At 50.1% G+C, this 26,477-nt stretch overlaps 1 protein-coding gene across 2 annotated transcripts in view; it reads right to left on the reverse strand.

Annotated features, from left to right (window-relative positions):
- The window catches only part of TOX2 (TOX high mobility group box family member 2), an 82,020-nt gene extending 80,077 nt beyond the window's left edge, over nt 1-1,943 (reverse strand). For both annotated transcript variants that reach the window (XM_024746905.1, XM_024746904.1), the window contains exon 1: nt 1,881-1,943. In XM_024746905.1, coding sequence (XP_024602673.1) covers nt 1,881-1,919 — 39 coding nt within the window. In that variant the 5' untranslated portion in view covers nt 1,920-1,943. The remainder of the gene's footprint in view (nt 1-1,880) is intronic.
- Between the last annotated feature and the right edge of the window lie 24,534 nt (nt 1,944-26,477).

The raw sequence follows: 26,477 nt of genomic DNA on the forward strand, positions 1-26,477 counted from the left end.
GCAAACTTGCGGTGGGAACGGAGCTCTCCACAGACACAGCAAGCTGTGTGGATCTTTGAGTCCCATCACTGCAGGTTCAAATTCCATCTGTACTGCCCCCTGGCTGAGTCAGTCAACATCCTTGAGCCTCAGTTGCCTCATCTATGAAATGGGGTTAACGATACTGTCTTACTTCTTCATGGTATGTCTCAAAGCGGTCGTGAAGGTCAGCTGAAATAACCACTGAGAAAAGGGCAAACTGTCGAGTGTTGGGTGAACAGCTGAAGCTACTGTTAGCAACTTGGCGGGGGGTTATTTATTTGTTCTCCAGCTACCCTGAAAAGGACTGTGCCCCCCTCTGCCCAAGCCTAGAGGAGACGCGGAGCCCCACTGAGTCCCACTTGCCCTTCTTGGTGGAAGCACAGTACCAACCGTCTCCACTAGGGACTGAGCCAGTGCCGACTCCAGCACAGCACGGTTCTGAGAGCCAGGGCTCAAGACGTTAGCAAAATGCAGTTGAAACATTGTGAAGGGGCTCGGATATGGTGTTCAGAAGTAAACTCTGGTCTTTTGAGACCATCACATTTCCAAGTGGATTATGGACAATTCAGTGACTTCTGTGATCTCTTCCAAAATGAGCATTCCCAGGACTGGAGTCTGGCTCACCAGTTCTTGCAGCTTGGCACAAGTCAGAGCAATATACCGGCAGCTTCTCAGCAGGCCCCCTGGTGCTCACACGGTCACAGGCCATAGACGGGGTACGGCCTGGCGGGTCCACAGGCACACCCCTGCAGTGGCAGAGGAGGGGGCTGCAGCGCCCTGTAACAGAGGAGCTTCCACGCCACGCTGGGATGATAACAGTATCTCCCCTCACCGGCAGTGTTCCCTAAGGGCCACAAGCCCATGTCTCTCTCATCTGTGTCCCCTACAGTACCTCTCACAGAGTGGGGCACATAAATGTTTGTGAATTAATAGGCTTCTGTTTCCCCAGCTGGAAAACGTGGTCCCAGCCACCCAACTTGGACTGCCATGACCTCCATGACTACATAGCCGGGGGCGGGGGGCAGCAGCTCCAGGGACAGGCTTGTCCTCCAGCTCCCAAAGTTTCTCAGCAGCTATGAAACCCCTCTGCCCTCCATCCAGCACCCTGAGCTGCTGCCACCCAGCAGGCACCACTGCTTTAGGGAAGCATCTTCCAGGATGTTTGTGGGACCCTCCATGGGGCCCCAGACTATAGTGAGGACCTTCTCTGGCATCTGAGTCTCTAGCGAGGATACTCCCAGCTGAGAGAAACCTTAATTTCCAGAGACCAGGCTCTCAGTGGCAAATCTGTCCAACTGGCATCTGGGACTCCCAAGGGGCTGGGCTGGAGCTGGGGACAGTCTTGCCCGGGGATGACTCAGCCCCTTTCACCACCAAGAAAAGCTGCACAGAAAGCCTCCGCTCTCCTCCCTTTTCACCATGTCCACAACCCTCCCCAGCGGGCAGGAGAGCCCCGAATGCTGATACGTGGGTGTGAGCACCTCCACGCCAACATCTGCCCCCATGGGTGCTGTGTGGTGACGAGAGGCAGGCAGCACCAGACAGCATGTGACATCTTTATTCGTTGCTGCTGAAAACTTCCCCTCTGTGCATGGAAAGTGCAGACAACACATTTCGAGTTTTATCAAGTTTTCAATGATGCCCATTGTAAGCCAACAGTAGCCAGGTAGTTGATGCACAGAAAACACTACAGTCCCAGTGTGATTGCCCAGTTGAGGGAGACTCAACTGATATTCTTGATCATTCTAAGAGAGGACAACAGTGGGCTGAGCTACCTGCTCTGCACCCCTCCCATCCCACCCCGGGAGCAGCTTGGCTCCAGCCAGCCCAAGGCTGGACAGGGAGGACGGGGCACCCACCTGGCTGGTTGATAGAAGCTCTGGGTTTCCGTCACTCATCCCCACGTAGGCACTCTCACCATCAAACTGGAACAGAGAAAGAGAGGCAGCTCTGATGAAAATGTTCTCAAGAAGGGCCCAGGAGAAGCCAGGGGAGGTCAGGGGACTAAAAGCACTGAGGGGAAAAGACTCTGGAGCCTGGAGAAGCAAAGACTGAGCCCAAGATGCCCAGTCCCCATTTCAGTAGGACTTCCTCTAGGGTAGAAGAAGCAGTCCTCATTCTGTGACCTCTGATGGCTTGGGTTCATCACACTTAGGATGCAGAGAGGAAAATCTTTCTGCCCTTTATACCTTGTCCATAGATGTGTCAGGCTGCCCTGTCAGATACTGAGCTCCCCATCTCTGGAAGTATGCAAATATTTCTCCTGGCCAAAATGACATCAGGCTCTCAGCTAGAGCTGGAATTCCACAAGCTGGAGAGAGGCCAAGGTCTCCAGAGCCTTGGGATCAGGACAGCCTGCCCCGACCCATCCTCTGGGTCTTACCATCCCAAGTGGCTCTGCCCCCTCACCTTTGACCCTTAGGCAGTGAGGACTGTGGTAAAAACCAGGTATAGGAACTACACCCTGTGTTCTGAGCAGCTGCCAAGGCTGGAGTTGTCTGCAAGAGGGAGCAGGTGAAGTGGGAGAAGCAGGGGCTCCGGGGCCACTGGCTCCCCTTTTCCCTGATGTGTGATCTTGAGCTGGTGTCTGAACTTCTGAGGTGCCACATCTGTCAAATGGGGACAACGACAGTAGGCCTCTCTCCAGGGGATGCTGCACTGAAACGTGCAAAGCACTTGGCTCAATTCCAGTTCCCTTCACTAGAGACAAGTGTCTTGGGTCGGGTCCTCTAGAAGCAGAGCCTGAGACAAGGGTTCAAATGCATGTGATCTTTGAGAAGTGCTCTTCAGAAATAACCTGTAAGGGAGGGAGGGATCAGGATAGGACAGGGGAAGGAGCTAAGCCACGGTGTGGTCCCAGCTGGAGAGTCGCTGTAGCCTGATCCCACCACAAGCTCTGGGGCACGGATGGTACCACAGAGTTAGTCCCAGCAGGAAGCACTGCACTTTTGCAGCCCACGTACATCAGTCACTGGCTGTGGGCTGCCCTTAAGGGACCGAAGGAGTCATAACCTGAGAAGGGTGGCCCCCACTTGGCCAAGGACAGTTCTCCAGAGAATTGTGCCAGCTGTGAGCCATTTTTAGCCAGTGCTCACAGCAGATGGGAGTAGGCCGTGCTGGACAGTAGAGGGATCTGGGGGAGGGGGGGCACCAACAGCAGCTGGCCAGTTTACTGTAACTGAAAAAAACCCTTTTATTAGGTTATATTCATATGGTTCAAAATTCCCAAAGTACAGAAAGCAACAGAGTGAAAAGTCGCCTCCCCCCGCCTCCCAGGCATTCACCGCCCCTCTCCAGAGACAACAGCTGCATCTACCAGCTTCCTATACATCCTTTCAGAGATAGTCTCTGTATATACATTAGAGTCATTGCTCTCACATAAATGACAGCATACTATACACACCATTTCGCACCTTATTTTTCTCCTAGCAACACATCCTGGAAAGTGTTTTATGTCAGGACATAATTTTGTTTTCTGGTACCCAGTATGCCACAGCATGCCTGTAACATATATATTTAACTAGTTAAGCACGTGGGCAATTGAGTTGTTTCCAGGCTTTTGCTATTTCCACATTGCTCCCGTGAATATTTTTGTACATCCATCATTTTGCATGGGTGTGAGTCTATCTGTAGGATTAGTCTGTATAATCACGGCATCTAACCGTGTGTGCGTCTGTAATTTGGATGGACATCACCAAGCAGCACTTATGGAGGTTGGAAAAGTCCACAATCCTGCAATCATCAGTTCATCCAGACCCTCTTCGCTCAGAGAGGTTTTCCTAACAACGGCTCAGATGCCAGCCTCCTACCTCTGTGTGCTCTGAAGCCCGCTACCCCCCATTCCCTTGCCCTGCTTGCCCTTGTTCATCGTTCCACAGCCCCTTTACCTTCTAGCTTTCTACATAATTTACTTATTTACCACGTTCATTGCTCACAGTTGGATTTCCCCTATGAAAATGGAGGGGACTTGAGGTCGGGGTCTTAGTCTGTCTGTACACTGATGCCTCCCAAATACCTACAATAGTGCTTGACACAGAGCAGATACTCAATAAATGCTTGTTGATTGAATGAAACAGCCACTACATCACTCACATTGTCTTTCCAACGGGGTAGTGGGATTAGGGTTTATACCCAAGTGCCTTCCCAACACAAGGATGGGCAGAGTCCTTTGGTGACTGCTGGATTTGCAAAAGAAAAGGCCATGCCATGCCTAGAGTCTGGGCATGACCCCAAATGCAAGGCTCCATCTACCAAACTGTACCCCCGGAGCTTAGGCTTCAAGGCTCTGCTCAGAAACACCTCCTCCAAGAGGCCTGCCATGCTTTCACCTCCTTTGGCTTTCCCTCTAACAACATAGATTGTCTCCATAGCTGTCTTTTGCCCCAGAGTGGGAGCAGCATGGAGGCTGGAACTGTGTCCTGGTCATCTCCAAATCCCACAACACCTGACACAGACTGGCATCAGGAACGGGACTACGACTTAGGCAGGGTAGAGTGCTCTCAACAAAAGCTCCTGGGTACTTATCAGATGTGTCACCATGGCTACATATTCTTCGATAAAAGTAAGACCTTTTTAAAAATCACATGTAATTTATATGTATGTTCTAAAAGAAAGAATGATGGGAAGTGGAGGGGGAAGAAATTTAACCAGGTATTTGGAACATTTTATAAAGCAATAGTCATCAAACAGTATGGTATCGATTAAAAGTACAGGGACGTGTATTAAAGGAGCAGAGGGAAAGATATTCCCCAAACACTGTGTAATATCCCATTTATTAAATGCTGGCTAGAACGAAGCCACCCTGGTCCGCTCTCTCCTCCGACATGCACAGCAGGCAATGAACAAATATTTGGTGAATGAATGAATGTGCTTGGCACCGAGCAAAATGCTTTCCATAAAAGAGCTCATTTAACCCTCACAAGAACCAGTGTTTCAAACCAAGGAAACAGGTCGAGAGAATAAACAGTTGCCCAAGATCACGCAGTTAGGGAGAAACTGCACTGCAGAGTGGTCTGTTTGCTTCCTGGGCTTGGCCTCTCCCACAAGGCTGTAAGCTCCTTGGCGGCAGGGATCATGGCCTGGCTGCACCCCCCCACACACACACACATAGCCAATCATTTGCCGGGGCCTTGCACATACGAGGTGTTCGATGTGTATGTGGTTGTGCTTCGCCGAGGAAGGAACTCCCTGCAGCGAGCAGTGGGGGATGGTGCGGAGGAACAGAGACCCTGGATTTTGAGGCGTGTATGCTGGGGATAGTGAAGAGGTTGAGCAGTGGGTCCCCATGAGGTCATCAGAGCCCCCTCAAGTGGGCTTCTGCATTCACTTGTTTATTCAAACAAGAAAGAGCAGCCACATGCCAGAGCAAAGCTTGCTTCCTGTTTCAAGGAAAATCTGAGAAGTTGGCAGAGGTTCCCAAGGCAGGGCCTGGGTCAGCCTCCATCGGGTCGCCCCTGCGTGCTTTGCATGCTGTCCTGGAGCACAGGACTCGGCTGCTGAGCAGCTATGAACAGAGGCCCCAAGGTGGTGACTGGGTGGGTGATGTCTGCTCTCTGCCCACCTCTGTCCAGCGCTCCACCACCTCCGAGCCCTTGTAGGGGGACGGAAGGAGGGAAGGGGACTCCAAAACCTCCCAGGCTTCCCCTGCCTTGGCCGCCAGGGCCCTAAGGCCTGAGACTTACCCCCTCAGCCCTCCTCTTGGGGTGGGGGGCTTTCTGGGGGAAAGAACCTGCATGCCAAGGGGAGAAGTCACAAAGCCTAGACACTGAAGAGTCCCCTCCTCCTCCACGTGCACAAAACAGACTGAAAATGCCCACATGGACACCCACTGCACAGCGGTGATGCTGAGTGAGCATCACACAAAGGTATACGAGGGCTTCCCTGGTGGCGCAGTGGCTGGGAGTCCGCCTGCCGATGCAGGGGACGCGGGTTCATGCCCCGGTCCGGGAAGATCCCACATGCCGCGGAGTGGCTGGGCCCGTGAGCCATGGCCGCTGAGCCTGCGCGTCCGGAGCCTGTGCTCCGCAACGGGAGAGGCCACGGCAGTGAGAGGCCCGCGTACCGCAAAAAAAAAAAAAAAAAAAGGTCTACGACACACGGTGTGCCCAAGCATGGTGACAACATATGCATCACAAACTGGTGGGGGCCCACGTCACACACAACAGAGTGTTCAAGACAGCACTCAGTTACACACATACCACATGCATGGGTAGCACCAACCATCACAAAGACGTCCAGAGCACAAGCATGAGCGTACACAGCACAGACCCTTCCCGGGACTGGCACGCAACCGCCGGACCCTGCACACACGGAAGGGGGGATGCCCAGATGAGAGTAAGTACCCCAGCCATCTGCAACTGAGTACGTATATAACTCAGAGAAACGTGCACACAAACACATATGACCCGCGCGTGTAGAGACACACAAAGGCACCGAAGAACTTAAATTCTGTGCATATTTCAGTTCTCAGTCCCTCAGTCAAAAATCTTTTTTCACACCACACAACCTTCCACACGCTTTAAAATGTGAAAAAAAAAAGTGTGTGTGTGTTTCAGGAGGGTGGGGAACAACGGCCTAAGAATTTCCACGAAATGCCAGGAGAATATCTTTTACCACTGACTGGAATAGATTAATTTTCCCCATTTCATATTCTAATTATAATTCCTTTTCCCAGCGCCATCTTCAGTCGTCATTACAGCTGGAAGATTGTTCTGCGAAAGCCAGCCCTTCATCTTCTCTTCCCAAGAGTTTTGTCATGGAAATGAGTTTGGGAATCTGAAAGAATCCACATTTTTGCAAATAGCGAATGTGTGGGGATAACCCTTTCATGACGGCCACCAAGGAGAGGCTTCTGAAGGGTCTGTCTCTCCCCACAACGTGTGGTCCCCTTGGCGAGAGGGGCAGCTGGTCCTCTAGTCCAACAGCTACCCCCCCCACACACACACACACATGCACAAAGAAAAGGATAAATCCCTTTTCTATCTTTAAGCAAACTTAGCAAATAGGCAACCAAGGTGAAAGGTGAGACGCCCTGATTTTAGCGAGTCAGATGATGCTAGCTCCATCTGTGCCCCTTGGGCAAGCTCTGTAACTGCTCGAAGTCTCCGTTTCCTTATTCTGATGACCCACAGAGCCACTGATTCACAGGAGGTGGAAATTAAACATCTGTGGCATGGACAAATGTGGTAACTGGGTAGATGAATGGATGGAAGGAAAGGAGGGAATGAAGGATGGGATGGATGGATGCATGTATGGATGGATGGATGATGGATGGTACAAATCAGCACAATCCCATAGAAATATAAAGCAAGCCACACGTGTAATATAAAATTTTCTAGTAGCCACAGTTAAAAAAAAAAAAGGGACTTCCCTGGTCATCCAATGCTTAAGACTCTATGCTTCCTGGAATATTACTCAGCCATAAAAAGGAATGAAATTGGGTCATTTGTAGAGATGTGGATGGACCTAGAGACTGTCATACAGAGTGAAGTAAGTCAGAAAGAAAAACATATCGTATATTAACGCATATATGTGGAATCTAAACAAATGGTATAGATGATCTTATTTGCAAAGCAGAAATAGAGACACAGATGTAGAGAACAAATGTATGGATACCAAGGGGGTTGGGTGGGATGAATTGGGAGATGGGGGATTGACATATGTACACTACTGATACTATGTATAAAAAAGATAACTAATGAGAACCTACTGTGAAGCACAGGGAACTCTACTCAGTGCTCTGCAGTGACCTAAATGGGAAGGAAATCCAAAAAAGAGGGGATATATGTACACATACAGCTGATTCATTTTGCTGTACAGTAGAAACTAATACAACATTGTAAAGCAACTATACCCCAATAAAAACTAAAAAAAAAAAAAAAAAAAGACTCCACGCTTCCAATGCAGGGGGCGCGGGTTTGATTCCTGGTCAGGGAACTAAGATCCCACATGCCGCACTGCGTGGTACGGCCAAAATTTTTTTAAAAATTAAAAATAAATTTAAAAATAAATAAATAAAATAAATAAAGTTAAAAAGGTATAAACTGGTGAAATTAATTTAAAAGACATATTTATTTAACCCAATATATTAACAATATTGGTTTCAACATGTGATCAACAGAAAAATTGTAAATGAGACGGTTTACAGTCTTTTTTTGATACTGTCTTTGAAATCCAGTATGTATTTTACCTTACGGTACGTCTCCGTTTAGACTTAGCCTCATTTTGAGTGCTCAAAAGTCACAGGTGGCTGGTGGTGAATAGAGAAGTAAACAGTTGGGATGGAGAACATGCGTGGGTGGATTGCGGGTAGGCATATGGGTTCAATGGACGGATGAGTGGACGGACGGATGGATGATGGATGGAAAGGGGGGTGGGGAGATGAGTGGTGGGAATGAGTGGGATAGATGGGTCAGTGGACAAAAAGATGACTCAGTGGTTGAACTGATGGAATTAGAAGGTGGGATGAATGGACGGATGGGCAGGTGGGTGGCTGGGATGAGAGCAGTTGGATGAATGAGATGGGATGGCTGGGTAAGTATGAAGAGACGGGTGTGACGGGAAGATGATTAGGATGGTGGATGAGATAAACAGATGGCTGGAATGGGTGTGTGGGATGCCTGCGCTAATGGAATGGGCTGAATAGTGGGTGGATAGATAGGTCTGGGATTCACACTTTTGTTGGATGATGCCATGGCTTCTTAGGGTTACAACATGTCACTGACTTTCAAACACTCACCTGCAATGCACCATTTCCCCTGAACAGTTCCCCCATTTGGTCCACGAGCACCTCAAGTTCAACACACCCAACACTGAACTCACGACATGTGTAGAAGCCTGCTCTCTCTCTGGCGGTGTGCCATCATGAGAGATGTCACCTCTAGAGAGTACACTGTCAGTACCTCTGGGGTGACTCTGGACCCCTTCCATTCTACCTCCTCCTGATCCAATCACCAGCAGAAGCTTTCTGCTCAGCTTCCTCCAACCCAACCCATCTTTCACCCTGGCTATCACTAGCAATCTTTCGGCAATCATTTCACTGCTCAGATCAAAACCCTGCAGTGACTCCACATCATTGACTCTGGCATCCAGGACCCTCTATGACAACCAGCCCTGAGACTCAGCTCCCACAGCACCCCTCAAGGCTGCAGGAACCTCCAGCACCCTTGCCTTTGCACACATTGCCCCATCATCAGCCTGGAGCACCCTCCTCCTTCCTTTCTCAATTCACTGAAATCCAACTCTTCCTAGGTCTTTTTTTTTTTTTTTTCTGGCTATGCACTCCAACCTTAACAGTCCTGCTTGCTTCTATAAATCCATATTCTTGGGCCCAATCTTGAAGCCCCCATCTCAAGCCAGCTTTGGACTTAATTCAACGTCCATGTATAGTGTGATATACTGGGCAACAGCATTGATTCTTGAATAGGAGTATCAGCTCCACCACTTACTTAGCTGTGTGTGACCTTGGATTTAACTTCTCTTTGCCTTAGTTTCCTCACCTGTAAAATGGTAATGATCACAGTTAATTATTACTGCCTCATAATGTTTTTGATATCTGTTATCAGATATGAGTTAATATCTGTAACATAATACTTAATAATGGTAATGACTTTTGACAAGTGTTTAATAAATGTTATCTTTTATTACCATATGCTAAACTATTATCCCCTCATCAGCCCCAATGCCCCTCAGTCTTGCAGAGGACTGTATCTCCTATGTCTCTGAGACCATCAGATCCTCCCTCAACTCTCTCCCCTCCTTCACATTATTAATATCACACCCATCCTGACCTCCTTTCCTTTAGTCTAAATAGGTGAAGCGTCTCCCTCCCGTTCAAGGTGAGCCCTTTCACTTTGACCCCGTCCCTCTCATGTCTTTCCCTCATTCATTCCCACGCCTAGATCTAAGACCTAATTTAAATGTGCTGAGTAAAATGAAATCAGTCGATGCCCTTATATCAGGCACCAAGCACCTACAAAGTACTGAGTAACACACTCCCGACATCGGCGGTTTACCGTAAATAAACCTTGTCACAAGGCACTGAAAAGAGGTAAAAGCAAAGGGATTCTGAGGTCACAGAAGGGGCAACTGTCATTGTTCGCTGACTGGTATCTAGCGATTGTTTACCATGTGCCTGACATTGTACAGACACCAGCCATGCTGTAATGATAATGACACAGCTCCTCAAGGAGCCCCCAGTCCTTTGGAGAAGCTTGGGTGAATAAAACGTTCCTATTCTCCAAATCTGAGAAAGGAAGACAGGCCATCCTTCGGCCGTAGTCCCACAACAGGAACAAGTAACCGCAAACCTTGTCTGACGCTCATCTCAATTGGTCAGTGACAGTTTGGTACCCACCCAGACTCTGAAAGTCAAGCGATCAATAACTCCAAGAGCTACATGTCCACAGCTGGGGGTCAGCCTTTCCCAGAACCTCCTGCTTCTGAAAGTACCCCCATCCCTGGACTCCACGCTTCCCCAAACGCTACAAAACTCAGCTCTTGCTTGATTTGGACAGACTAGCTTTGCAAAGTACAGCAATGAATTCAACATCTTGTTTCTGATATAAAATGATGGCCTCATCTTTGACAAATGTGACAATGGTAGGATAAAGTTGTCACAGAGGAGTGAAAGAAGGGAGAAGGGCCTTTCAAGAGAAGTATCCTGAAAAGGATAACTTGGAAGCCCCATGATGGAGAACATATAGGAGTTGGCCAGGCAAAGAGCAGGGAACATGACATCTGAGGCTGCTGTGAGCACAGGCCAGTGGGCACCTACTCTATTCCAGACCTCATCCCAGAGCTGTGTCTGGTCATCTCACTGGAAAGCCCCAGAATTCCCAAGGTTGCATGACCAGCCCCATCGTAGACATGAGCAAGAGGGTGGTTGGGGAGCTTGCCCAAAGCTACCCAATCAGTTCCGAATCTGCCCTTGATGTCAGGTACCAAAGCAACAGTTGTTCTGTAGAAGCTGCTGTCCCTCCCCTCTGTACAGAGACACAGATGAAAGACCAAAGATGCACAGTCCTCAGCCCGGCCAGTTGCAGACACCAAGAGATATGCCTCATGGAGATCTAAAGAGGAAACAATCAAAGCAGCCTACACCGCTCCCGCCTGCCCCCACAGTGGGCCGTGAGAACACTCGTTCTGCACAGATAAAACAGTTCAAAAGTACAGAGGCAGCAAACGTGGCAGCTGCACCCTGGGCCCTGCCGAGAGTGCGGTTTTATGTGGAAGTCTCACAGAGAGATACACATCACATCAGGGAGATCGTGGGGGAGGGGCAGAAAGGCGCCGCACCGATGGAGCAGGACAGGGATAGGGCCTCAGGCTCAAACTCTGACCAGACCCCGTATGCTTAACTCCAGGTCCACCATCACTCAAAAAAGGATGACAAGCACAGTGGTTACAAACGTGGGCTCTGGTGCCAACCTGCCTGGGTGTAAAGTTTGTGCCTGCTTTTCAAGCTGTGCAACTTTTTAAATAAGTTACTGTGTCTCAGTTTCCTCATCCAGAAAATGGGCATGACTATCACTTGGATTAAATAAATTAACTTATGTGCTTAGAACTTTGCCTGGTACAGAGAAAGCACTCAAAATTGTTAGCTATTACTTATATTACTACTTAAACCTTACAACAACCCCAGAAGCTTGCTATAATTGCCTCCCTTCTGTAGATGAAGAAACTGAGTGGGGCTTCACACAAACCTGTGAGGTCCTAAGTGTGGGAAAAACCCCTTATGCCTCCGCCCACCATATGTAATTTGAAATAAAATTTGTAAATTAAAATCTTTGTAAGACAGTCCAACTAGGGGCTAATTTTTTCTATGATGATGACATTCGCACTTTGTTCCTAAATGTCAAATATCAATTTCTCTCCAAAAACAAGGTTTTCTCTTTAACAGTGCTTTGCCAGACGTGACGCACATTCTTATTCTGCCCACCAAGAAATCCAGAGCTCTGAATGAGGCCCAGAGAGGTTAGGGGATCTGCCCAAGGCCACACAGCCAAGACGTGCCCAAGCTGAGTCTGCAGTCCAGGCTGCTGGACCCCCAAAAGACCACACTGGCTTCCCACCTCCACTGTTTCCAAGCTGTGTGAACCAGAGCAGGTAACCTCGTGACTCTGGGCCAGGGGCCTTGTCTACCAGGAAGGAGAGATAATGCCTTGGGCATGGTCTGCCAGAGGGGCTGGGGGTCTCGTGAGCAAGCCCAGTGTTGTAGCCACTGCAAGACCTGCTTTCCCACCACTGACCAGAGCTGGCTTGGATGGCGCCACGTGTTCTATCAATTAAAAATATTGGAAGGTAATGTAAAAAGACTGTGATCAATACAACTTCAGTGGCAGAGTGCTACCAGGCACCTGGCTCCTCCAAGAGGTGGGAATCACTGCCCCCGTTTTATAGACAAGGAAGCAGGGCCTTCCCAGCTCGCTCTAACCATCCTCCTTCTAGACCTGGCCTGTCCAGCGTGGTGGCCATTGAACACTTGGAATACGGCTGGTCCAAACTGAGAGGTGTTTACATGTAAAACACATACCAGGTCTCAAAGACTTAGAACAACAACAACAAAAGAATACAAAATGCCTCATTGGTATATTTATATTGATTACACGCTGAAATGATAACATTTTGGATAGATGGAGTTAACTAAAATATATTATTAAAATTAACTTCACCTGTTTCTTTTTACTTTTTAAAATGCGACTACTAAAGAACTTGAAATTATGTAAGTGGTTTGCATTATACTTCTATTGGACAGTGCTGGCAGAGATGCTGCCCCAGCCACTATCTGCTCCAGACCCAGAATCTTGGAGATAGCAATAGCTGAATCCAATTCTCCACGAGAGATATGGGGAAACTGAGGCCCATAGAGGGAGAGTGATGTTTAAGGCAAGCAGCTGGTACAGAGGCATTCATTCACTCAACAAACGTTAAGTTCTAAGTGCTGGGATACAGCAGAGGACAAAGTGTGGAGCCACATCCCAGACCGGAGGTGACACGGTGATGTTGCAGGCTTCCTTGCCCGGCCAATACACCTGGGGACCAGGGCAGCTAGACTTGCACCAATTCCTCAGTTCCCCACTGTCACCTCAGATCACAGAGCTCAGAGACAGGAAGACATGGTGAAACTCCAGTTCCAACCCAGAGCAGATCCACCTCAAAGACCGATACTGAGCCCCCCAGCAGCTGCCAAGACATCCTGATGGGCAGGGTCTCTCAGAGGGCACAGCATGGCCGGGCAGGCCTGTGATTCTACCACTGGTGGCAGCGTACACACCGTCTGCATTACTGCAGATTTATGGCAAAAATTATCCTCTCTCTCAGCTCCATTTAAAGCCATTTGGAGCTTGCTCCCATCCCCGATTATAAATCTAATTGCACATTCCAAACAGACAAGCACTCATTAAGCTTTAATTATGCACATGTTGTTTTCAACAAACATTTTCATTTGGCCGCTGTGAGGGGGAATGGTTCCAAGGGGGCTGCCAACGCTGCCTGTGGCTGGAAGGAGCTGGGGCCCGAGAAGTGGGTCAGGGTGTGGTCTGTCCAAGAGCAGGACCAGGACTCCATCAGATCAGACTGATCAAGACTTTGATGGCCTTCCACCAGGCTTCTGCTGCTGGAGATGCCAACACGCATATTCTCAGCTGGCCCCACCTGCATCCCCAGTACGTCAGAGTCTCATCTAAGCTGGAGCCAGCGGGCCTCTCTAGGGTGGGGAAGGGCGACCCACGCTCCCAGCTCTGAATGATAAACCCTCCCCCATCAGGAGCTGTCCCTGCTCCCACCCCTCTCCCCCTGAACTGCAGCTGGCGCCATCTTTCTCCAGCACCTTCCATCCCTTCATCTGTCCACTCATTTATTCCACAGCGATGGACCAAGCACAGACTTGATCAGGCAGTGAGGGGCCAGTGGGGATCATGACAGATAAGCCCCCTGTCTGGTTTTGCCCAGGTCATTCTCCTTCAAGGTCCATCTCACTACTGGGGGAAAAGTCTAAATTCTTTACTGTAGCATTCAAAGCACTTAAAAACCTCCATCCTGCCAAACCTGACTGTCTAGGCTGGCCTCCCATTCCTCTCTCACAGTCCTTCCCTGTTCTGCCTTTCGAGATGTCCTGAGGTCCTGGCATGGACCACACTCTCCCACACACCTTGGCCTCTGCGGCTCTGTACTCTCCACCTGAATCTCCCTTCTTGTTCTGTTCCTTGCGGTTAACTCCCAATCACTCCCGCGCTGTTCCCCTCCAGGAAGCCACCGCTGATACCCACTCCTGGATCCAGCTGACCACCCCTCTGCTTGGGGGAAGCTCTGGAAGCGTTTGTTGGACCCTATAATGCTGTTACCAACTGCCACACGTCTGGCTCCTAAGACCAGACTGCCCCGCTATTTCCCCATAGCACCCTCTGCTCCAAGGGTGGGGAGGAGAGGTATCCACTCACTGTGTGGCCTCGAACAGGGCCTTCCTCTCTCTGGCCTCAATTTCCCCATTTGTACGTGGAACTGCTGAATGGGCGAGGCTCTCTGGGCCCTTCATAGTTCAGTCAGTTTTAAGTTTTGTGGTTTGTTCAGCAGCTAGACCTTTCTCTTCCCACCTGAAGAGGGGTCCTGAAGCCGCCGACGCACGTCCAAATGTTCACCCAGGACCCTCGGAACAGAGGGAGCTCACCAAGCCACGTCTAGAGTGTACAAATGGCACCCACCCAGAGATGGGGATCAGGGATCGCGGAGAACTCTGAGGCCACGCCTCAAAGAGCTTCTGGAAAAATAAGCAAGGAAAATAAGTGTGTGTTTTAAGATGGTTATCGAGGTCCATTCACATCTGATGGTGACCTGCTGTTTTAGGGCAGGTTCCCTGGAAACAGACTCAGAGTGAAATCTGCCAGTTCGAAGTTTATTGGGGAGCATAACAGCAGACAGAGGAAAGCAGGTGGGCAGAGGGCAAGTTGAACTGTGATGCAGTCACAACAGAGGTCTCAGCCTGTCCCAAGGAGACTCTGGAGCTGCGATGGCTCTGTAGAGATGTCCTAAACTGAGGCAGGAGCCACTGCATTCCCAAGCAGCCCAGCCATTGGGTCCAGGCTGCCCTGGAGGAGGGTGACTGGTAACCTTGGACAAGGTCCCTCCTGCCACCAAAGGCAATACCCAGAGACTCGGCTGCGAGTGGCAGCAGCCACAGCTGCAAGAATAAGTGTCTCAATCGGGGAGGGATCTGGGTGACTTACAACAGCATCCACTACAGCTATGATCGTTTATTCATTGTAACTAATCTGTGCAACATTTACAGCCGGCTTGCCGGCTTACGATATGTCAGGCGCTCGTCAAAGCGATTTACGAGTTTTAACTCATATAATCCTTACAACAACCTACAAGGTGAGTTACTGCTTCTAAGGCTCCCATTTTACAGATGAGGAAACTGAGGTCAAGTGAGGTTAAGCAGCTTGCCCAAGGCCACACAGCTAGTAAGTGGTGGAGTCAGGATTCAAACCCAGGATGCCCACCTCCACAGCTGACGCTCTCACGACTGGGCTGTGCTACTTCCGTGGCCTTGCCCTGCTACTCACGAAGACACAGAGCTATCCACCCGCAGCCTTCTGCCCAGAGGCTGGGCTGCGGTCAGCGGTCTAGAGCCTCAGGCTGCCCAGAGTGGCCAGCATTTGTGCTTGACAATTATCTATCATCCAGGCGGTTGGGAACAAGTCCCAAAACTGATCCTTGCCAGAGACAATTAACTAAAAGCCACATGAGTGTGCGCTGTGGGGACTGTGGCTTGGGGGGAATGAGTGTGACTGAGACAATGAGAAGCAGATGAGTTGGAAGATATTTTCTCCCCAGTGCTACAAAACAAGCCCTCAATCATGCCACAAAGGGCTGGTATTGTTGGAAGGGAAACATGTCAACGACAGCGTTCAATCGTGGGGCGGTTAAAAAAAAAAAAAACAAAGAAAAGAAAAGAAAAAAAATCTTTTGAAATCGTAATTTGACCTAGAAAGGTTTTCTAGGTCACCTGAACTTGACACTTATGCCTCTAACCCCAAAACCTAACATAGACAAAGTACCAAGTTCACTTCCTTCTGTTGGTACCAGATAACACAGGAAATGATATTTGTAAACACTGCTACTATATTTTTTAGTGCTGTATTGAAATCAGCCCTTGGACTTGGGAGCTGAGAGAACACTGGAGCAGACCAGTTTTGGAAGCTTAGGCTCTGCACTTAGCTTCTGTGTGGCTGTGTGGCCATGTGGCTGGGACAGGAACCTCACCTCTCTGATTCTCAGATGCCTCTCCTGTAAAATGGGAATGGGACTGGCAGGGCTGTGCGTGCCTCCTGTCAGTGTGTGGGCACACCAAGGTGCCCGAGAGACGCTGGATTCCCCTATCACCCCTGCCATTTGCCTAGGCTGAGGTCCGCTCCTCTGTTCTTCACTACGGAAGCCCTACGTCCTAGGTCTGGGCTCTCCCTGGGGACCCTGCAGCACAGAAGCCAGGAGGGCAGTTAGGACCTCTGGGTTTGGACCTTATTCCCGGATACAGAGAGAGAGAGAGAGAGAGAGAGGGAGAGAGAGGGCAAACCCCATTCCAAGGCAGAGCACATGCCAATGAGTTCTTCAAATTCATCTTTACTGCCAAGCCACCCAGTTTAAAATAAATTATAGAACCTCAGGGCTGATAGGCTCTTAGACTCCTTCCCATTATCCCACTGGGGAAACGGAGGCTAGGGCTGGTAGACTGCCCCCAGTGACTGGCCACAGCATGCCAACGGTTAAAACCATCACAGTACTGGGGTTCCCGAGCCTGTGCCTCCAGAAGATAACAAAGACCAGTTACCTTCAAAATCCAAGATGGTGGCAGCATCCCCGCCTTCCCCAATCCCTGATCTGAGAATCTATGATGTAACTGGCCATGTGCCAGGCTCTGAAGGTACCAGGGACACAGAAACGATCCCCAGGGAAGCTTGGGGTCCAGAGGCAGTACAGACACCAGCACTAATGACAGCTGGCGTGATGAGGCATTAGGTAGAGATAGACCAGGTGAGACAGTTGATACACACCTGCCAGGTAGAGGGGCCAGAGTGATCAGAGAGCTGGGAGGCGAGGCAGCTGGGAGGGTGAGAAAACTGGTGTGTGTGTGTGTGTGTGTGTGTGTGTATGTGTAGGTGTGAGGTGGGCTATAGTGCAGAGTGCACGGGAAGACTCAATATTTACTGAAAAAAAACAGTGAGAGTTTGAAGCAATATTCCTAACAGAAGAGTAATTGGGGAGGTGTCATCTAGTTTGGCCAGAGATAAAACATTCTGTGAAGCAACAGTTAAATAATTAAAGCAGTGGGGCAGGGATGTCATGGGAGAACTTTAAATCAATGAAACAGAAGAGAAGGTAGAGAATTAGACCCAACTCTGTACAGAAACACATTATGGTTAAGGAGGGCACTTACTCTATGCCAGGCATCACGTGACGTGATTCACGTAAGATATTTCACTCAATCTTTGCAATGAGCCTACAAGGGAGATGCTACGACCCCCTTTTACAGAGGAGAAAAGCTCGATGTAAGCAGCGTGCTCAAAGGTTACACGGCTAGAAAGTGGCAAAGCCAGAATCAACTCTGCGAGCTCCTGCCCATAACAACTACTCTATTTTGTCTCTCCTTTTGGAAACAAAGAGACAAAGACCAATTATTTCATAAACAGAATGGGGATAACAGGGTTACTCTGTTCCTACTTAGGAACACTGGGCTAGATACCCATTGCAAGCCACCTACCAAAACGTACTCTAAACAGATTCAAGAGTTAAGTCTAAAAAGTCATGTTATAGGGAAATAGAAAACAGAGCAGAATGTTTATCAGATCCCTGGCAGCAGGATAACTTCCTCAGCCCTTGAAGCAATCACGGAGGAAGGGAGATTGACAGATTCAAATATATACGCATTAATATCTTCTGCAGAAGGAAGCATAATAAAACCAAAATGAAAAGGACATCGGACTAAGAAAATATCAGCACCAACTATGAGACAGTTAATAAATACGATGCAGAAACGGCTCAGTCAAATTAAAGAGAGCAAGATGCCGACAGACAAAAAGACACAGGACACAAACAGGAAAGTCACAGAGGAGGCAATCTACCAAGAGACAAATACATAGGAAAAAATGTACTCTTGATTCTATGGAAATGGGAGAAATGTACATGAAACACACCAACTATAATGAAACTGGGATACTTCCCACCATTGCTGACATGGAAAACAGCCTTCTGGAAAGGAATATGGCAGCCACCACCAGGCAGATAGCCAGCCAGAAGCAGGGTAGATGAGTACCCAAGACCCCTGCCTGCTGTCTCAAGAGTCATCCCCTCACCACACTGCTCATTTGTCTCGAGTCCACCCAGTCTGAGCATCTGGTGCAGTGAAGAGGACAGGACCAGGAATTATAAGTGGGTGATAAGTGCACTGGGAGCCAGAGTTCATGGGAGCCTAGAGACTTCTCAGAGGAGGTGGTTTCTAAGCCAATCTACCTGCAGGCTGAGCAGAATTCACCAGGTGAGGGAGAAGGCACCAGATGGACAGGACAGGCAGGCTGGTGGGAACAGCATTTGCCAAGGACAGAGGGCTGGAGAGGAGGACCCACTTACCTAGGGGAGGCAGTGAGAGCTGAGCTGCAAAGGCAAATAGGACCTTATCACCATGGGGCTTTTCAGGGCTACAAAGGGTGGGGGTAGAAGGTTGAGACTGAAGCCCAGATTGTGGGATGCATTTTAGAAACTGGCTTCTTAGCTTCAGGTGAAGAATGGATGGGGGAAAGTAAGACTGGAGCCTGTCTAGGAAGCCAGGCAGAAGCTCCTGTGATGATCCAGGGGTGGAGCCCAGAAGCAGGACTCTGAGCAGGGAAGAAACACTTGCTAAAGCAATAATAAGTAAAAGAGTGTGGCAGTGATTCAAAAATAGAAATTTATATTGATGGTTAGAAAGGGAAGCAGGGTTGAAGCCAGAATAAAACCACGACAGTCTCCAGTATATTTTCCAAAATTCGGAACTAAGAGTCTCAGAGATGAATGAAAACTGCCAAGAGCAAGGGATCACCCAAGAGTCAGAAAGGGGGTGACTCACGCAGTTTGCAAACCCTAATTTCCTCTCTTTGGTCACACACTTCCTTCTGATTTCTTTTTCTGATGATTCATAAGAAAAAAAAAATTTCCCCTTTTAAATTCAAACCAGAAATGCTTGAGCACTGGAGCTTACCCTGCCCAAGCCTTAACCTTGGCCCCTCAGTCAACAAAACCCAACTTAACCCCAGGTGACTAAAAAGACACTGGCTGCTAAGAAACCAAGAGGAAATGAGGTTTCTGGCTCTGCCACGGCTGTCAAAGGTCCCTGTGGACCCTCCCAGACCCCAGGAGGGTCTTCGGCAGCAACTCACACACCCAGGTCCACAGCCCCTTAGCCAGAACCCAGGGAGTTTCAGAATTCAGAATCTGTTTGGATTTCATAAAAGTGAGAAAGTGAAGATTCCACAAATTAGGTAGTAGCCTCTGTGGGGTCTGGGACAACACCTGCAGTTAAAACACATTCAGATTTCTGCAGTGAATCCTATGAATGTTCACGCAAGAGGGCTAAGTGAAACTTATATCTGTTAGTTTAGATCAGGCTTGGGGGCCGAATGAGTTTGCAGCATAGTTACAAGATAACTGCTGGTTGCAGAGCCTTTTGGGTTTCAGATAAGGGAGTTTAGAACTGAATCAAGCACTGGGCACACATGCACTAGGCCCTTGTGGGACACTGTCCCTCTGTATGCCCATTTTACAGATGAGGAAACTGAGGCTCAGGAACATAAAGGAAACTGCCCAAGGTCTCACAGCTATTAGATGACTCAGCTGACATCTTTCCACAGGTACACATGGATCCACCAGGATGCCGAAATGCCAGGCAGAGCATTTACCATTACAGGGAATGTGGGCATCACTGGGAGCGGGTCAAGACCAGGTGCAACAGGAATGGGGTCCCTGCAAGGTGTCTGTCTCCTCAGGCAGGCCTGGGAGCATCAGCCATCCCCACAGGCCCAGAGCTCCCTGAATCCACCACAGACATGGTCCTAGCCCCTGAAGGCCTCAGAGTCACCTGGAGGAGGCAGGTGACAAACAAACACACAAAAGTGTCTACAATTGTGACAAATGCTGTGAAGCAAACAGAGTGCAGAGGCAGAAGATGGAGAGAAACACAGAGTACTTGAAAAGGTCTCTGTCTCTCGAGGTAACAGTTTAACTGAAGGAGCCCTGAAGGAGGAGAAGGGCCCTGCCATGTAATAAGTGTGTGTGTGCGGGGGGCGGGCAGCCAGTGCATAGTCCCTGGGGTCAGCCAGCAGAAAGTTCTGGCATGAGGGGAGGCCTAATGTGGCTGGAACACGGTAAGCAGAGGGGCAGGAGCAAGGATGAGATCAGAGCAGTCGGCAGGGGCCAAAGCATGTGGGGCCCTGGGGTCGTGGTGGGGACTTGGATTTTATCTCAAATGTGAAGTCACTGGAGAGTTTCTGCAGAGAAGCAACGTGCTCTGATTTCTATTTTAAAAGATGACTCAGGCTGCCACATGGAAGACGGATTCCATAAGACTCCATTCTCTGAGTCTCAGTTTGCTCATCTATACAATGGGTTCATGACAAACCTTGTGAAAAGCATAACCAAGGGCTGTCTGGCAGACACCTGACTCTTGGAAAGTAGAAGAGCAAAGCCTGGGTTTTCCCACCTAATCACAAACCAGGAGAACCCAGTCCTAAATCATCCATACACAAGTCACTCCTCTGCTCAAAATCCACAGTCCTCAGGATAAAGACTCACCTCTTTCCCTCGGTCCCGCTTGGTCTGTCTCCTGATTTCTCCAGTGCCATCCCTCACCATCTCCCACTGGACCTCTACTCTCCTGCCAACTCAACAACTCGTAGAATATGCCAAGGTCTCCGTTCCACTGGCATTACTTAGTCTCCCCCTCCTTCCTACAACTATTGATGAGCACTTACCCCGGGCCAGCCGTGTCCCGAACATTGAGAGGCTCAAAAAGGGGCTGAGGGCGTGTGTGCATATACATGGAACGAGAATCCAAAATACCCATCCTGACCCTCTTCTCATTGCTGGGCTGGTTCTTATCCCCTCTCTCATGCATCCACTTCCTGAAGGAATATTTATTGAGTGTGTGCTTGGTGTCAGACACTATTGCAGGCCCCTGAGATACAGCAGTGACCAGAGATCCTCGGAGCTTCCCTTTTGCATTGGAGACAGAAAATAAACGATAAACGTAGTAAGTCATTTACTTAGTATGTTGGACGGTTCTAAGTCTTATATGGAAAGAAGAAAAGGTTGGGCAGGTGAGATGAATCAGGAGTGGTGAGGTGGAGGGTATGAGAGTTTAAACAGGGTGGTCACGGTGGGCCTCACTGAGAAAGTGATAGTCGAGCAAAGACTGGAAGGAGGTGAGGGAGTGAGCCGGGCAGGTAGGTGGGGGAGAAACAGCCCCGTGCAAAGGCCCTAAGGTGGGAGTGCGCCGGTGGGGACCACTAAGGTGGGCAGAGCAAGCGAGGGGGGAGAGGAAGAGCGGCCAGAGAGGTAACAGGGGATAGAGTGTACCCCACAGATGGCACTGAGATTACCCCTCCCCAGAGAGAGGAAGACAGCACTTTTTCCGCCTGCTTTATCTGATGCTGTGGTTGGAGGAGCCGGCAAGGGCAGGCGTGAGGGCTGCATAGCTCGGCACATCCGAGCAACCACATGGGGCCCCAGAGCAGCTGACATCCGCTCGGCCTGTGGCTTCTTCCTGTGGCTTCTGCATCTCAGGTTGCCCCGACGGCTGCTACTGTTTGCTCCTGTTTGGGGTTCGATGCAGGGCTCCTCTGTGTACGGGACTGGGGCCTGCTCTGGGCCTGGCCCCCCTTTAGGTTTGCTGTGCTCGGAGAAATGGGGAGTGGCCATTGAAATGTTCCAAGTGCCTTTGGGGACACTTACTGTCCAGCAAGTGGGAAAGGAGAGGGAATTTGTTACAGGTGTCATCTTGTCAATCCTCTTGACCCTCCAAGCTCAGAGAGGTTGGGGCTTTCCGAGGTCACAGAGCCAAATCAAAGCACAGGCTGAGGATTCTGATCCAGTCAGTCTAGGTCTGAAGGCTGTTAATTTGCAAAGGATTCTTCGCATTTACTATCTAAAGTAATGTTTCCCAAGCAGAGAGTCTGTGCTATCCAGCCTTCCAGAAGGCATGAGGATAAAGGTGCATCATACATGGCTTCAGTCCCCTCCGAGCATCACAGCGCCGACGGGAAGGGCACAGAGAAGGGGCCCCTGGCTCAGTCTGTTGGGGGTGGGATGAGGTGGCAATCAGAGAAGGCTTCTAGAAAGCAGTGATGCCACAACTCTGTCTGCAAGAATAAGCAGCAGCTCGAGGGGTAGAGAAAACATATTCTGGGCAAAAGGGTCTGGGTGTACAAAACCGAGAAGCATGATAGTTTGGTTAGCAGGGGAGGGGCTTTAGGCAGCAGCAGGGCAGTGATTCTGCCCAGGAGGGAGGAGACAGAGGCTAGCTCTGACTGCAAAATCTGAGATCCGACAGATGCCCCCACCCCGAAGCAGGCATATGAAGGATTTTGAAACAGATCCAGTGGGTACAAGTGACCAAGGCTTCAAGCAGGGGATTAGTTCCCGGAGATCCCACCGGGGGCTGTGAGCAGAGCAGACTCTAAGAGGGAAGGTGGAGGCAGGGAGGCCTGGGTAGAGGCTCCAGTGTCACCCAACCACAGGTAAGAGTGAAGAAGGGAGACGTGGTTGTACCCTGAAGACACAGCCAGCAGGGAGTACGGCAGAGAGAGGGGTCGGGGTGGCTTAAGCCAAGGAGTGGACAGTCATGATGTTTATCAAGATGGGCGTAATGGGGGAGGGCAAGTCTGGGGCTGGGGGCACGTGAACCAAGATAAGGACCATTTAGAGCCACCGTCTCCTTCAGATGAACGCTCTGGGGTGAAGACGTGCAGATCAAAGCTGCCTTTCTACACTATTCCCCCATCCTTAAGGGGCATCCATTCCCCTGGCCCCAATGGCTCTGCATAGCAAGTTAAGACCCGCAGAAGGTAAGAATGTTGCCGCAAGTCTCATGGCCAGAAATCACGAGAGCGAAGCCTGCCCACCCAGGCCCCCAATTCCCATTCCAATGCCCATCTCCACAGACACCCGACAGTGGGGGATCCCTCACACCCTCCCTGGAAAATGTCACCGCAGGGTCTCGGAGAAGCTGGGGAATCCACTCCCCATCTATGATTGTTCAGAACTTCGTTTGCTGTTGTTCACACATGTGAACATTTGCCAGGCCTCCTGGCTAGACAGAGATGGTGACTCCTGGGCAGCCCTCGGGCCCCTGAGGCAATCACAGTGGGTGCCACGGGGACAGGCCAGCTGTGCCCAAGCCGCCTCCTCGGGAAACCCTGCATCCCTGCTTCTGCTCCCAATTTCCTTAATTACTGGTTTGTGGATGCACGAGGCAGCGGGGAAAGAGTCGTTACGGGTGCCACTAATGATGGGAAGGAAATTAATTTCAAACGTGCAGTTCATCTTCCTCTGGAGGGTCCCCACACAGCCCTGATTTCCAACAAGGAGTAAAACAGTAGGGGCTGCTGGGACCCGCCTGAATTATTTCTCTGAAGGAATCAGAGACCAAAAATGGTGAAGAACTTGCCCTAGATCACAAAGCAATTACAATAGCAGGGTACATACTTGCAACTTGCGGTTTCCCACTCCCTGGGCACCTTCGTTCTTTCTGTAAATATTCAGTGGGTGCCTGCTGTGTGCCACACCCTGTCAAAGGCTCTGCATGGTCCCTTCCTCAAGAGAGATGAGTATTTTTATTTACTGAGCACCAACAGAGTGCTTGATAGATCTTGTTTAATCCTCCTAACAATCCATCATTTTGTAGGAGAGGAAACTCTGGATCAGAGAGGTAAGGTGACCTGCCGGAGATCACACAGCGAGCGCAGAGTAGAGCCAGGACTCAAAGCCAAGTCTTAAACCTGGGTTCAGCTTCTGTTCTCCAGGTTCGGGAGATGTGTGGGAATGGGGGTGGGGGTGGTGATACTCCAGCCACACCCTCCCTTCCAAGACCACTCCCTCCTCTCTTCCCAGGCCTTCCTCCCTGACCCAGGGCTCTCAGCAAACACTGGTTTACTAGCTGGCTTTTGTCTTGAGATCCCAGTTGTATTATACAACGCTGGTGACTGGTATTCAGTAAGCTGTTCAGGAAGTGTTAAAAATTAGAGTCAGTTCTGTTTCAACACAGCGAGTAAGCCCCTGTCATTTACTCCTCTCCCTGTCAAGAGCCCATGGACGTCACCAGAGACAGAGAAATTCATATCAGCCAGGGCTGCAAAGCAGACTGTGGCCGTGCATTCAAGCTCCCTAAGAAGAGAACCAGAACACAGAGCCTCTGGCTACAAGCACAAGGGGAGAGCTCCCCAGGTCATACACAGATATGCTCACACACACACACACACACACACACACACAATTATCACAACACAGAAAAGCAGCTATCAGTGTCCCCATTTTATGGATGAGGAGACTGAGACTTTCCAGGCTCAAAAAGCTTGCCCAGGGCTTCCCTGGTGGCACAGCGGTTGAGAGTCCGCCTGCCGATGCAGGGGACATGGGTTCGTGCCCCGGTCCGGGAAGATCCCACATGCCGCGGAGTGGCTGGGCCCGTGAGCCATGGCCACTGAGCCTGTGCGTCCGGAGCCTGTGCTGTGCGTCTGGAGCCTGTGCTCTGCAACGGGAGACGGCACAGCAGTGAGAGGCCCGCATAAGACAAAAAAAAAAAAGTTTGCCCAATGTCACAGATTGTATTTGAGGCAGAGCTGAGATTTGCAACCAGTACCTAACCCAGCCCCGGGTACACAGCAGGCACTCAATAGCTATTTCCTCAATGGCTGGTTGGCTCCAAAACCTTCCCAGCAGACTGGGGTCTGTGACTGCCTGCTTTAAGACCCCGTGTGCAGAAAGTGGAGATCACACACGGGGCACAGAAGCTCCTGTTTCTTGGTCTCTCTCAGTTGACCTGGGATATTTCGAGTCAGGGAAAGCAGGCCTGAGAGAGTGGCGTGGCTTCCACTTCTGGGACACACGTGCACGCAGCCAGATTTGCAACAATGACTACGACTGTGATGAATGGGCGCCAGAAGAGGTCAGGCCTCCCACTCTCTCTCGGCTCAGTTGGGTGCAGCCCTGTCAACTGTAACAAGCCCCGCCCCCAACTCAGCCAACTCTCATCACAAAGACTGTCTCCCCAGGGTCGGCAGGAAAATGCCACGAACGTTGTGTTCCTTCATTCAAAATCCCTGTCACCTATAATGCGCGTGTGTGTTTGCCCTTAAATCTGTGACAATGTCCTTTCTCATTTTTTGCTGTCCTTTCTTCTACAAAAGGAGGGCAACTGGAGATCCCAACTGGTTATCTTTTCAATATCATTAATGGAGAAAAGGAAAAGGTGGCACTCGCCAATCGGGAGAGGAATTTTTGATTCCACAAACTCCAAAATCCAATGGAAGAGGCAGGCTCAAACTTTGTTCCTAGTGATGTCCCCAGCTACTTCTCACCGCCCCCTGCCTTGAAAGGCCCTTCCCACCCCTCATCCCGGGTATCTTCTGGGCCAGCTCCATCCTTGTTTCAATCTGAGTTAGCCAGACCGCACCCGCCCCCGCCATCACACCTGGTCAGGCCCACTGCAGGGCATATGCTAAATGGATGTACGAATGAGCGAACAAATGCCTTCTGAGCATCTGGGCACCAAGACCTGCTCTTCAGGGGCTGGTACCAGCCACTTCCAGAATTTCTTTTCAAGAAGGAGCTGCCAACTGCAGGCCTCCTGGACCTTCCAAAGTATCTTCATTCTACAATGTGACAGACACCTGTCCAGGTCCCTGCCTGCCCCCACCCAGACATCGTCTGTCTTCACCCCGCAGCGCCAGCCTGACCACTTCCACCCCAGGAGGCAGCGAGCACCCGCTGCTTACCTGCTGCTGAAACACACCTGCAATGCACCAGCGTCTTGTAAGTAGAAGGAACCCGAGTCTCGTTCCACAGAAGCCCCAGCAGCGAGAGAACGCACCCGCGACAGCCTCTGTGCGATTCTACTGCTTGATCAGCAGAGAAAGGAAAAAAGGCCAGAAATAGCAAAGCTTTATAAGCCCTCCTGACAGCTCTTGGTCCTCTATTGGCTGGAGGCCCGGTACCCCAACCCCCCCATCCCATTCCTATAAGGTGAAATGGAACAACCTGTTATTTAACCTCTTTTATCAAAATCCATCTTCTATCCCAATTTGGGCCTGTGTGTTCAGAGCTCCTGGCGGCGGTCTCCACGCCGGGTCTCAGGGCGCAGAAGGGGAGGCAGCTCAGCTCTGCATTATTTGTGGCTTAAGGGCCTTCCCCACTGCCCTGGGAGTGGCTGTTGGACC

The sequence above is a fragment of the Neophocaena asiaeorientalis genome, unplaced genomic scaffold, assembly GCF_003031525.2.
Source record: "Neophocaena asiaeorientalis asiaeorientalis breed wild unplaced genomic scaffold, Neophocaena_asiaeorientalis_V1.1 scaffold132, whole genome shotgun sequence".
In the NCBI taxonomy this organism is placed as follows: Eukaryota; Metazoa; Chordata; class Mammalia; order Artiodactyla; family Phocoenidae; genus Neophocaena; species Neophocaena asiaeorientalis.